The 12,627-nt window shown below is 44.9% G+C and overlaps 1 protein-coding gene across 1 annotated transcript in view; it reads left to right on the plus strand.

The window, feature by feature from the left end:
• Positions 1 to 12,330, plus strand: part of srek1ip1 (SREK1-interacting protein 1) — a 66,169-nt gene extending 53,839 nt beyond the window's left edge. Inside the window, exon 7 of the mRNA XM_072496937.1 lies at positions 11,549 to 12,330. Within this exon, the coding sequence (XP_072353038.1) occupies positions 11,549 to 11,572 (24 nt within the window). The 3' untranslated portion in view covers positions 11,573 to 12,330. The remainder of the gene's footprint in view (positions 1 to 11,548) is intronic.
• The last annotated feature ends 297 nt before the right edge of the window (positions 12,331 to 12,627 follow it).

The following is a 12,627-nucleotide window of genomic DNA, read 5'->3' on the forward strand; positions in this document are numbered from 1 at the left end:
CCTCTGTGCCTCGCAATTGTGCCAGATAGGACACAATTGCCATCGGCTTGCGCGCTTTTGCTAAGCTCTTTTTATGGATCTCACTCAGGTTCTCCCACCAAGTATGCCCTATACTTCCGGGACCTGAATCGTCATTATTGCAGAAATCATTCCACATGGGCCATCCTTTGCCCTGGAGAAATTTCCGAATTTCCACTTCCCAAATAGGACACTGTCCCACTTTAATGATGCTGGTCGCTGCGACCGCAAATTCCTCGGGGTTCATGAGGCCCTGCATTGCCTGCATCGCCATCTCTCCTATCCGCTTGCTTCGTTTAAATTTGGAACAGGGGGCTAAGGCGGTGTAGTAATTGCGGGTACGGCTTGCGCTAATTTCCGAAAATACAGACTTCCGACAGTTTTGACGCAACAAAAATCTATCAGTTTTACCTTATAGCCCTGTTAGTTACGCATGCATACACACACTTCCGAATTTTGACTATTAATCAGAACTGCTTGAACACTTGTGGGTTTTTTTTGTTTCCAATTGGATTCTAATTCAAAATTTCTTGGGTTCTCCTGGAGTGGTTTTCCACTTCTAGATCGGGTCCCGTCAGGATATCGCCAAAATGTTGCTCTTATTAGCCTTAGTTTTATTAGCTCTAATTCTGTCACCTTTGCTCACGAGTCGCCAGGTATCTTTCTGATACCGCCACATGGTTCAAGTTCAAGTTATGATTAATAATGCAGCACACCGCTTAGTAAGAATTAAATCAACGGTCATTTATTATATACAGCAATTAATACTTATACAATAATGCTACTTCTAGACTAATACCTACAACTAACAGGCCAATACTTAACTTTAGGAATGGCCCACCAGGTCAGGGAAACGAATGTTTTTTCCGAATTGGTCCTGAGCCCGTGGGATTCAAAGGCTGATAAAGGTCGATGGTTAGGAGTGTCTATCGGGTAGCGATCGCTGGAGTCAAACTTACTGTTTCTTTGTCGAAGGTTCTTGCGAAGGTTGCGAGCAGGAAGAGAAGAGCCGATCTGAACTTGGCCCCTATTCTTATAGTTAGCTAGGGTCTTCCCGCCTCTCGGGGCGGACCTTGACCCTGGTTCCAAGTGATTGGACTTGGTCCCAATCACTCAGTTCGATATGCTCCAATAATGGGGCATTCCTTGATTGGGGGGTGGTTGCCCACCTTTCTTTGTGTCAGCCTCTCTTGGTGCCGAGAGGTCTGGAGTAGCTTTACAAATGCTAATGTGTAGCAATTGTTCCCGGGGATGGCTGTTCACTATGCAGATGGTTGGATTGTTGTGATGTTAATGGCTGCATGATTTGATCAGTCTGGCTTCCCCCAGAGGCGAATACACTGTTTTACCTGCAGCCTTCCGTTTGAGTCCTGTTGGCTGATTTTCCCATCAGCCTCTGCCGTTCACCATTTTGGATCGGGGTTTTGGCCAAATTAATCGGGAATCAGCCATTTTAGGTGGCTACAACTGGATTAATTAATAACCTCTTTGTAAAGGATCCTCGTAGTAAGAGTGATCATAACATTGTGGAATTTCACATTCAGTTTGAGAGTGAGAAATATTGGTAAGATAGAGTTGCTGAAGTGAAAAGGGAAAATAGGTTGAAATATAAGTCATTAGAAAAACAATGGCAGACATTTAAATGGATATTTCAGAACTCGCGGCAAGATATATTCCATTGAGAAAGAAAGATTCTACAAGAGGGCTGCATTATCCATGGTAAACCCAGGAAGTTAGAATGGTACTAAATTGAAAGAAAAGACATACGATGCTCCAAAGATTAGGAAGCAAAAAGATTGAGAACATTTTAGAAACCAGCAAAAACTGACTGAAAATATAATATGTGAGAAAATTAACAAGAATGATGAAAAAGCTTCTAATGTTGAGCGGGTGGGGTTGAGAGGGGATGGGAAGTGGGCCTGTTAAGAGAGTAGGTTTGGTTTGGAAAGTCATTGTTGTAATGTCAGGAATGCAACAATCAATCCATGCAACAAGCACCCACCAACAACAGGTACTAATGACTAAATTTTTTTTCATGGTGTTGATTAAGAATAAATGTTGCAAGGATCCCAGGGGTACTATGCTGCCCTTTGGAATGGTGCATGTGCATGGGATGTTATATGTCTCCCTGAGCGAGCAGACACACAGTATCAGCATCAGATTAGTGTTCACATCTTGGCGTGGGACTTGAACCCATAACTTTCTGATTTATAGGTGAGAGTTCCACCACTTACCTGCATACCTAGCCAGAAGAAATAGTCCTTCCCTATCAAATCATAACTTTGTCCATTAGGATATCCAAATTTTTGCTAAAGTATAATGGTATTGTATCTGTCAGTGTCACTGTTACTTTGTTGTTACATGAATGTCAATCAACTGATAAGAATTACTGTAGTATCAGCGTGGTTCAGTTAGTAGCACACTTAACTCTGTGTCATGATGGTCTGGGTTCAAGTCACACTCCAGGGCTTGAGTACAAGAGTAAAGGCTGACACTTCACCGCACGAAACTTCAGAGAGTCTTGCACACAGCCCAGACCATCACACAAACCTGCCTCCCATCCATTGACTCCATCTACACCTCCCACTGCAGGGGGAAAGCGGGCAGCATAATCAAAGACCCCTCCCACCTGGCTTACTCACTCTTCCAACTTCTTCCATTGGGCAGGAGGTACTAAAGTCTGAGAACACGCACGAATAGACTCGGAAACAGCTTCTTCCCTGCTGTTACCAGACTCCTAAACAACCTTATTATGGACTGACCTCATTAACATTATACTCCTGTATGCTTCACCCGATGCCAGTGTCTATGTATTTACATTGTGTACCTTGTGTTGCCCTATTATGTATTTTCTTTTATTTCCTTTTCTTTTCATGTACTTAATGATCTGTTGAATTGCTCGCAGAAAAATACTTTTCACTGTATCTCGGTACACATGACAATAAACAAATCCACTGCAGTACTGAGGGAAATACTGAAGATCTTCAGGACATTGAGAAAACACTCACTGAACATAGCATTCCTGCAGAAGGAGACCATTCGGCCCATCAAATCTGCACTGACTTTCTGAAAGAGCACGCAACCCTGACCCACACCCCAGCCCTAGCCCCGTAACCTAACCTACACTAAGGGGCAATTTAGCATAGCAACTGCACCTAACCTGCGCATCTTTGGACTGTGGGAGGGAACTGGAGCACCTGTAGGAAACCCATGCAGACATGGGAATAAAGTGCAAACCACGCAGTCACCCAAGGCTGGAATTGAACTTGGGTCCCTGCTAACCACTGTGCCACCATGCTGCCCATCTGTTCTCTGGAAGCTTACTTCAGAAAATGAACACTGGAGAAACACTGCCAAGACTGTCGTTTCAGCCTTTCACCTGAACAACCCGAAAGCCAGGGAAGAACTTCATGTCCAGTTCTCTGCCAACTACTCACCCACAACCCAAAATCAAGATACCTTGGCACCACTCTTGACTGGCAACACCTCCAGAACACCAGAGCCAAGGTTCAGACAAGAGTGAATCTTACGGAAACTGGCAGATACCACCTAGGGCAGCAGAGCTAACACACTATGCAATGCTTCACACACCCTGGTCCACCCAACAACAGAGTACTGCTGCTCAGCCTTAAGCAAGAGTCTCCACACAAATGTAGATATCCAACTCCTGGACATCATGAGGATTATTTCTGGGGTGTTGAGTGGCCAACACGCACTGAAACTCCTGATGCCCCCACAGGGAAAACATCCTCCTAAAGAACATCATCGGCTGATAGCTAACAAAGCAGTCCCACTGACATAAGACCTATAAAAAAAAACACTTGTCTGAAATCCCTTTGCCCCCACTGGAACACGCTCGCACCCTACAAACAGATGATGCCCCAGTTGTCAATGGTACACCTTCTGGTTGGCTGCAGTCATCACCAAGCGCAACGCGATAACAGACCCAAGTGGTGAAGTCCCAGGTTTCAACCTTCAATACAAAATCTGACAACCCTCAACTACTTGAGAACAGTGCAGGCAAAATGTGGGCATTTGGTCCACAAGTGAGACTTGAGGAGCAGCTCAGATTGTAGCCATCCAAGGCAGACCTGCGCTCATCCACTGAACTTCAATCTTGGGACATCCATTCCTGGTGACATCAGAACCATTCACATGGTATCATCTGAAGCTGTTGAATTGAACTATTACTGCTCCCTAGCCATAATTTTTTTAAAAATTCTGTGGGAGTGTTGCGCTGGTCTTTCTAATTCGGTCTTCAATCAAGGACCCCAAGGAGAGCGGAGCTGGGAGGATATAAGTGCCCGAGAAAGAACAAGACTGAGCGGAGTTCTGAAGATAAATGAATGTGAGAAAGAGCGGGACTGAGAATGGAGTTAGGAGGATAAAAGAGCCCGAGAAAGAGCGAGACTGTGAACAGAGCTGGGTAGACAAAAGATTGCGAGAAAGAGCAAAACTGAGAGCGGAGTCTGGAAGATAAAAGAGCGCAAGAAAGAACAAGACTAAAAGCCGAGCCGGGAGGATAAACATGAGAAACAGCAAAACTGAGAGCAGAGTCGAGCATAAATGAGCCAAGACTGAGAGCAGGAGGATAAAAGAACCTGAGAAAGAGTGAGTCTGAGGGGGCAGCATGGTGGTGCAGTGGTTAGCACTGCTGCCTCACGGTGCCAAGGTTCCAGGTTCAATCCCGGCTCTGGGTCACTGTCCACGTGGAGTTTGCACATTCTCCCCGTGTTTGCGTGGGTCTCGCCCCCACAACCCAAAGATATGCAGGGTAGGTGGATTGGCCACGCTAAATTGCCCCTTTATTGGAAATAAATGAATTGGGTACTCTACATTTATTTTTTTAAAAGAGTGAGACCGAGAACAGATCCAGGAGGATAAAAGAGTGTGAGAAAGAGCGAGACTGAGAGCAGAGCCAGGAGGATTAAAGAGCGAGGTTGGGGAGATAAAAGAGCCAGAGAAAGAGCGCGTCTGAGAGGGGAGCTGCGAGGATAAAAGAACCCGAGAAAGTGTGAGACAGAGCAGAGCTGAGAGATAAAAGAGCGAGACTGAGTGTGTAGCTGGGAGATAAAAGAGCACGAGAAAGAGCAAGGCTGAGAGAGGAGCGCCAGTTTGGAGCTCCTGAGTGACATCAGGCTTCAAAAGTAATGTTGTGCAGGTGAAGAGGTAATTGGGTGAGTGTGGCCGGTTAAGTATGTACTACTTTTATCACTTATAGTTTGTAAGGTCTATATTTTGTCAGCTATGGTTTGTAAGGACTATATTCTGTAGTAAGGAGGACCAGGGAAGAAGGGCCCTGGAGCCGTTGATATTATTTGATTTTAAGTATCTTCCAAAAGGTTTAACTTAAAGGGAAAAGAGAGCGCAACACCATGGTGTGCTCCTCCTGCTCTATGTGGGAAGCCAGGAACCTTTTCAGTGCTCAAGGTCAACATGTGTGCAGGAAATGTCTCCAGCTGCAGCTCCTGGAAGCCCAGGGTTTGGAGCTGGAACGACGGCTGGAGACATGCAAGAGCATCCACAAGGCAGAGAGCATCGTGGATAGCACATATAGAGGGTGGTCACACAGTAGGCTAAGACTCCACAGGAAAGAAGGGAATGGGTGACCACCAAGCAGGCAGTACAGGAATCCCCTGTGGCCATTCCCCTGCAAATAGATTTTCCGCTTTTGATGCTGTTGGGGGGAATGGCCTCTGAGTAAAGCAGCAGTAGTCAAATCCATTGCACCATGGTTGGCTCTGTTGCATAGGGGATGAGTAAAAAGTGTGAGAATGCAATAGTTGTAAGGGATTCAATTGTAAAGGGAATAGATAGGTGTTTCTGTGGCCAAAATCAAAACTCCAGGATGGTATGTTGCCTCCCTGGTGCTGGGGTCAAGGATGTCTCAGAATGGCTATAGGACATTCTGGAGGGGGAAGGTGAACATGGTACACATTGGTACAAATGACATAGGTAAAAAATAAAAGGGGTGAGGTCATAAAAGCAGAATATAGGGAGTTGAAAAGTAGGACCTCAAAGGTAGTTATCTCATGGTTATTACCTGTGCCACGTGCTGACCAGAGTAGAAATAGCAGGATGTATCAGATGGAATACGTGGCTGAAGAGATGATGTGAGCAGGAGGGTTTCAGATTCCTGGGACATTGCGACCAGTTCTGGGGGAGGTGGGACCAGTACAAAGTGGACAAATTGTACCTGGGCAAGACGGGGACTGATGTCCATGGGGAAATATTTGCCAGCGTGGTTGGAGAGGGTTTATGTTAAAATGGCAGGGTCATGGGAACCTATGCAATCAGTCAGAGGAGAGGGAAACATGGACAAGAACAAAAGACAGAAAGGGGAATAAGTAAAGTGATGGGCAGGTAAATCAAGGGCCAGAATCAAAGAAGGCCACAGAGAAAAACAATGGAAACGGGACAGGGAATGTTAGAACGACAAGCCTTAATGTGCAAAACATTCACAATAAACTGACTTAATTAATCACACAAATATATGTAAATGGCTACGATATAGGCGGGATTACTGAGACATGGCTGCAGGGTGACCAGCGATGGGGATTGAACATCCAGGGCTGTTCCGTATTTAGGAAGGACAGACAAAAAGGAAAAAATGTTAGTGGGGGTTGTATATAGACCCCCAAATTGTAGTGCTGATATGGAGAATGGCATTAAATAGGAAATTAGAGACACATGCGATAAAAGAACATTTGTAAATATGGGTGACTTTAATCTGTATAAAGATTGGGTGAATCAAATTAGTAACAATACCGTAGAGGAGGAATTTCTGGAGTGTATATGAGACGTTTTTCTGGACCAATACATTGAGGAACCAATTAGAGAACAGGCCATCATAGACTGGGTATTGTGTAATGAGAAATGAATAATTGACAAAGTAGTTGAACAAGGCCCCTTAGGGATGAGTGAATATAATGATAGAATTCTTCATCAAGATGGAGAGGGACATAGTTGATTCTGAGACGAAGGTCCTAAATCTGAATAAAGGAAACTACAATGGTTTAAGACACTGGTTGGCTATGATGGCTTGGGGAACGTTACTTAAAGAGTTGATGGCGGATAGGCAATGGCAAGCAAACAAAGAGCACATGTGTGAACTGCAACACTTATTTGTTGCTGTCTGCCACAAAAATAAAACGGGGAAGGTGGCCAAACTATGGCTTACAAGGGAAGTTAGAGATAGTATTAGATCCAAGAAAGAGGCATACAAATTGGTCAGAAGAAAACGGCAGATCTGAGGATTGGGAGAAGTTTAGAATTCAGCAAAGGAGGATTGATTATAAGAGGAAAATAGGGTATGAGAGTAAAGTTGTGGGGAACATAAAAATTGATTGTAAAAGCTTCTATAGGTATGTAAAGAAAAAAAGATTGGTGAAGACAAATGTCAAAAACAGTGGATTTTATAAAGGGGACAAAGAAATGGCTGACCAACAAAGTTAGATACTTTGATTCTGTTTTCGCAAAGGAGGACACAAATAACTTACCACAAATGTTGGGTAACACAGGGTTTAGTGAGAGTGACAAACTGAAGGAGATCAGTTTTAGTAGAGAAAAGGTACTGAGGAAATTGGGATTGATGGCTGATAAATCCCCAGGGTCTGATAATCTACATCCCAGAATACTTAAGGAAGTGTCCCTAGAAATTGTGGATGCATTGGTGGTCATCTTCCAAGATTTTATAAACTTTGGAATAGTTAATACAAATTAGAGAGTAGCTAATGTAACCCCAGTGTTTAAAAAGGGAGGTAGAGAGAAAACAGAATTATAAACCTGATGTCGGTAGTGGAGAAAATTCTAGGAGCCATTATCAAAGATTTTATAGAAGGGCATTTGGAATTCAGTGGCATGATCAGATGGAGTCAGCGTGGATTTACAAAAGAGAAATCATGCTTGACAAATCTACCGGATCTTCAAGGATGTAACTAGTACAGTTATCGGAGGGGAAACAGTAAATGCGGTTGATTTGGACTTTCAGAAGTATTTGAAAAGGTCCCTTATAAGAGATTAGCATGCACAATTAAAGCGCATAGGATTGGGGTTAAAGTATTGAGATGGATTGAAAACTGGCTGGCAGACAGGAAACAAAGAGTCGTAATGGCAGGCTGTGACTAGTGGGGTACTGCAGGGATCGGTGCTGGAACCCCAGCTGGTCGCAACATATATTAATGATTTGGATGAGGGAATAAAATGTAACATCTCCAAATTTACAGATGACACAAAGCTGGGTGGGAGGATGAGCTGTGCGGTGAGTGCAGAGGCGCTTCATTGTGATTTGCACAAGTTGAGTGAGTGGGCAAATGCATGACAATTACAGTGTGATGTGGATAAATGTGGGGTTATCCACTTTGGTAGCAAAGACAGGACGGCAGATCGTTATCTGAATGGCCATAGATTGAAAGAAGGAAATGTGCAATAAGACCTTGGTGTCCTTGTATACCAGTCGCTAAAAATAAGCATGCAGATGCAGCAGGCGGTAAAGAAGGCAAATGGTATGTTGGCCTTCGTAGCAAGAGGATTTAAGTACAGGAGCAGGGATATCTTCATGTAATTATACAGGGCCTTGTTGAGACCACTCCGGGAACATTGTGTGCAGTTTTGGTCTCCTTATCAGAGGAAGGATATTCTTGCTACAGAGGGAGTGCAGCGACTGACTGATTCCTGGGACGGCAGGACTGACATAGGAGTCGGTTAGGATATGTTTATATTCACTGGAGTTTAGAAGAATGAGAGGGGCTCTCATAGAAACCTATAAAATTCTAACAAGGCTAGCACAGTAGATGCAAGAAGGATGTTCCCGATGATGGGAGTGTCCAGAACCAGAGGTCACAATCTAAAGATACGGGGGAAACCATTTAGGACTGGGATGAGGAGAAATATCTTCACCCAAAGAGTGATGAGTCTGTGGAATTTTCTACCACAGAAAGCAGTTGAGGCCGTATGTTTTCAAGAAGGAGTTAGATTTCGCTCTTGGGGCTAAAGGGATCAAAGGACATGGGGGAGTGGGGGGGGGGGGGGAACGGGAACCAGTTACTGAGTTGGATGATCATAATGAATGGGAGGGCAGATGTGAAGGGCCAAATGGCCTACTCCTGCTCCTATCTTCTATGTTCCTACCTCCCTACTTGGGTGGATGTAAGAGATCCCATAAGAGCTGGTGAGTTATCCCCAGCATCCTAGCCAATATTTATCCCTAAATCCTGCATGTGGTGTGTGCAGATTTTCTGTCATGTTTCCTCCAATACAATATTGGCTATAAGGCACTTTAAGACACAAATCTGTTATATATTAAATTTAGTACATGGATGAGTGTTTTATTGAAAGTGTATGCATATGTGTTAGTTTTGTAGGTGGTACTGTGATGGCCTACTCCAGAGTTCATGGTTAATGTGTAACATAGTTTACAGCTGGTATATATTCACTTGAGATGCAATTTGTATATTAGGGGTGGGATTCTCCAACCGGCACCGGAGATTCGGCGGGGGCGGGAATCGCGCCACGCCGGTCGGCGCCCCCCCCCCCCCCCCCCCTCCCCCCCTCCGGCGATTCTCCGGCCCACGATGGCCCGAAGTCCCACTGCTGCTATGCCAGACCTGCCGGAGTGAATTGAATCAGGTCCCTTACCGGCAGGACCTGGTGGCGTGAGCGGGCTCCGGGGTCCTGGGGGGGGTGCGGAGCGATCTGGTCCCTGGGGGGGTGCCCCCACGGTGGCCTGGCCCGCGATCGGGGCCCACCGATCCGCGGGCGGGCCTGTGCCGTGGGGGCACTCATTAACTACGCGTCAACTGTGTAGGTCTCCACAATGGCCGACACATAGGTGACCCCCCCCCTGCTGCGCATGCGCGGGGATGACGTCAGCAGCCACTGATGCTCCCGCGCATGCGCGGACTCCCGCCGGCCGGCGGAGTCCCTTCGGCCCCGGCTGGCGTGGCGCCAAAGGCCTTCCACACCAGCCGGCGGGGCGCCAACCACTCCGGGGCGGGCCTAGCCCCTAAACATGCGGGCCTAGCCCCTAAATGTGCGGAGGAATCCGCACCTTTGGGGTAGCCCGACTCCGGAGTGGTTCACGCCACTCCATCCCTCCGGAACCCCCGCCCCGCCGGGTAGGGGAGAATCCCGCCCCAGGTTTCCATAATTAGTTTTCTGATTGTTTGTCATCCATTCTTTTCTTGCTAACCAAAATTGTTAATATCTAAACTCAGGGTTTAAACAGAACAAATCAAAAATTATTTACAACATCATACTTATTGCATTTGTCCATTGAATTATTTAATGCTTCCTTTAAAGTTTTACTTGAAGGTTTCAGTCTTTGCCAAATACCCTTAACACCATCCAGGACAAAAGGAGCCCGTTTGATTGCCCCTCCTTCTACAATCATTCAATCCCTCTACACCATCGAACAGCAACAGCCATGTTTAACATCTACAATCACCAAAGTTCCTTAAGCAGCACCTTCCAAAGCCATGACCAACACCATATAGAAGGACAAGATACCTGGGAACACTAACACCTGGAGGTTCCTCTCCAAGTCACTCATCATCCTGACTTGGAAATATATCGCTGTACCTTCACTGGCTCAAAATCCTGGAACTCCCTCCCTTACAGCACTGTGGGTGTACCTACACCACATGGACTGCAGTGATTGAAGAAGGCAGCTCATCATCACCTTCTCAAAGGCAACTAGAGATGGTCAATAAATGCTGGTCTAGCCAGCGCCGTCCACATCCCATAAATTAATTTTGTTTAAAAACCTGGGCCTCGAGTTGCTATTTATTCCGAGATTAGCGACGCTGCTAAATTTGCAAAGTGCTACTTGGACATATGCAATGTACCTAATTTGCCTCACTACTGTTCAGTTAACGATTATTTTCTTCAGTTTCCATACAGTAGCTTTTCTGCACATAATTTTCAAAAACAAAGTTACATTACTTTACTCAGATGAAATTCATACTGGACTTTACATTAAGAACAGAGGCTGTGGGAAAGATTTTTCCTTTGAAGGTGGGGAGAAGCAATCGGCCCTGAGTTTAATGGTGTGCCCTTTCATTGGCATGGAGATGGGTTTGGCAACCAACCAGAGACCACAGGAACTTAAATTGAGATGAAACTGCTCAAGTGTAGGCCTAGTTTATACCGACTACAGCAGCCATTAATGTCGCTGCCATTTATGTGTTCTAATTTCCGCTTGGTAGGAATTATGCTATGAGGAATTTGTAATTCCACAAAAGAGCCAGAGGAATAAAGGGGCTGAGCAATCCTTCAGTTTACTAATGTGGATCTAGAGGTCCTCTTACGGAGCATAAGCGGGAGGAGACAGGTTCTTTTCCCAGAGGGTGGCAAGAGGAGGCCACACCTGCTGAGGAGCCTCAAGGTGCATACGTCTCTTGAGCATGGGAGCACCCATGCCCAGGCCAATGCTTGAAGGCCTATTAGTATTGTAACCTGTAGACTCAAAATGAATTGGGAGCAGCTCACATTAGCCATAGAGTACTTAACATAGTCTCTTTTGTCCTTGCAGGAGAAACATGCTCATAATGCCTAGGAGAAGGTCCAGACTTGTGGATGGGTTTTTGATCTTTTACGACTATGTGCTGTTTGAAGATACAATTTCTAATTTTTCTTTTTCTGGCTGTGTTAAAAAAAACTGGGAGCTCTAGAGACAGTGACAAAACTGCCCAAACTGCTGCATTTAGCATTCCACCAAATGGGATGAGAACAGACACTTAACCCACTATGGAACATGAAAGACCTCATCCCCTGCCAATCCACACCATCCTGAGAATTTTCAAATGTTTCTGAGAGGCGACATTAAAATGCAATTACCTGTTCTGAAACAATAACTGCAGAAGTCATGAATTAATACATTTTTTTATGGAATATACACCAGCGAGGTATTTGAAGCCTACACCCCCCTCCCCCTTGCCAAGCAGGAGAGAGAACAATGTTGTACTATTGAAGCTGTGTGCCCTCTCTGTCTTTCTCCCTCTCTCTTGAAAGTGTTGTGCCGTACAACTACAGCCAGAAAGGGAGCTGAACAAAACGACAACAACGTATCAAAACCTGTCAAGAAACTGCAAGACCACATACCCCTTTGCTTTATTTTTCATGAATTGTTTAGAAAAATCCTATAAGCCTATCCACTTACTCTGCCATCTGTACTGGTGGGTGGGTGTGGGCCCTGACAAATTTTTGTGACCATATGAATGCTGGTTCAGATTTACCTAGTTTGTTTTAGTGCAGGAAATGGTTTCAATAAACTTATCTTGTTCTTCGTTTACTCCAAGGAAACGTGTCAGAATAATTCTTCATAAACTCAAAATGTAAATAGAGGGACTCTTACAGAATCTGTGAAGCACATCCAATCTAAATTCACAAAAAAAAAACTCCATTATGGTCAAACTTGAAGTAGGAGAATGAAGGATTCAATTCACCCCTCCTCACGTGGTTTGAACACTTCAAATGATTACAGTAATTGAAGAAGGAACCATGGAAATAGCCAAGATCATGAACCATGAGGAAGTCAGCTGTGACGATGAGTATTGTAAAGGAAAATGGGAAAATATGTCATTTGAACCATGGAAATCTGGAAAAACCTGA

This window comes from Scyliorhinus torazame, chromosome 3 (assembly GCF_047496885.1).
Source record: "Scyliorhinus torazame isolate Kashiwa2021f chromosome 3, sScyTor2.1, whole genome shotgun sequence".
NCBI lineage: Eukaryota > Metazoa > Chordata > Chondrichthyes > Carcharhiniformes > Scyliorhinidae > Scyliorhinus > Scyliorhinus torazame.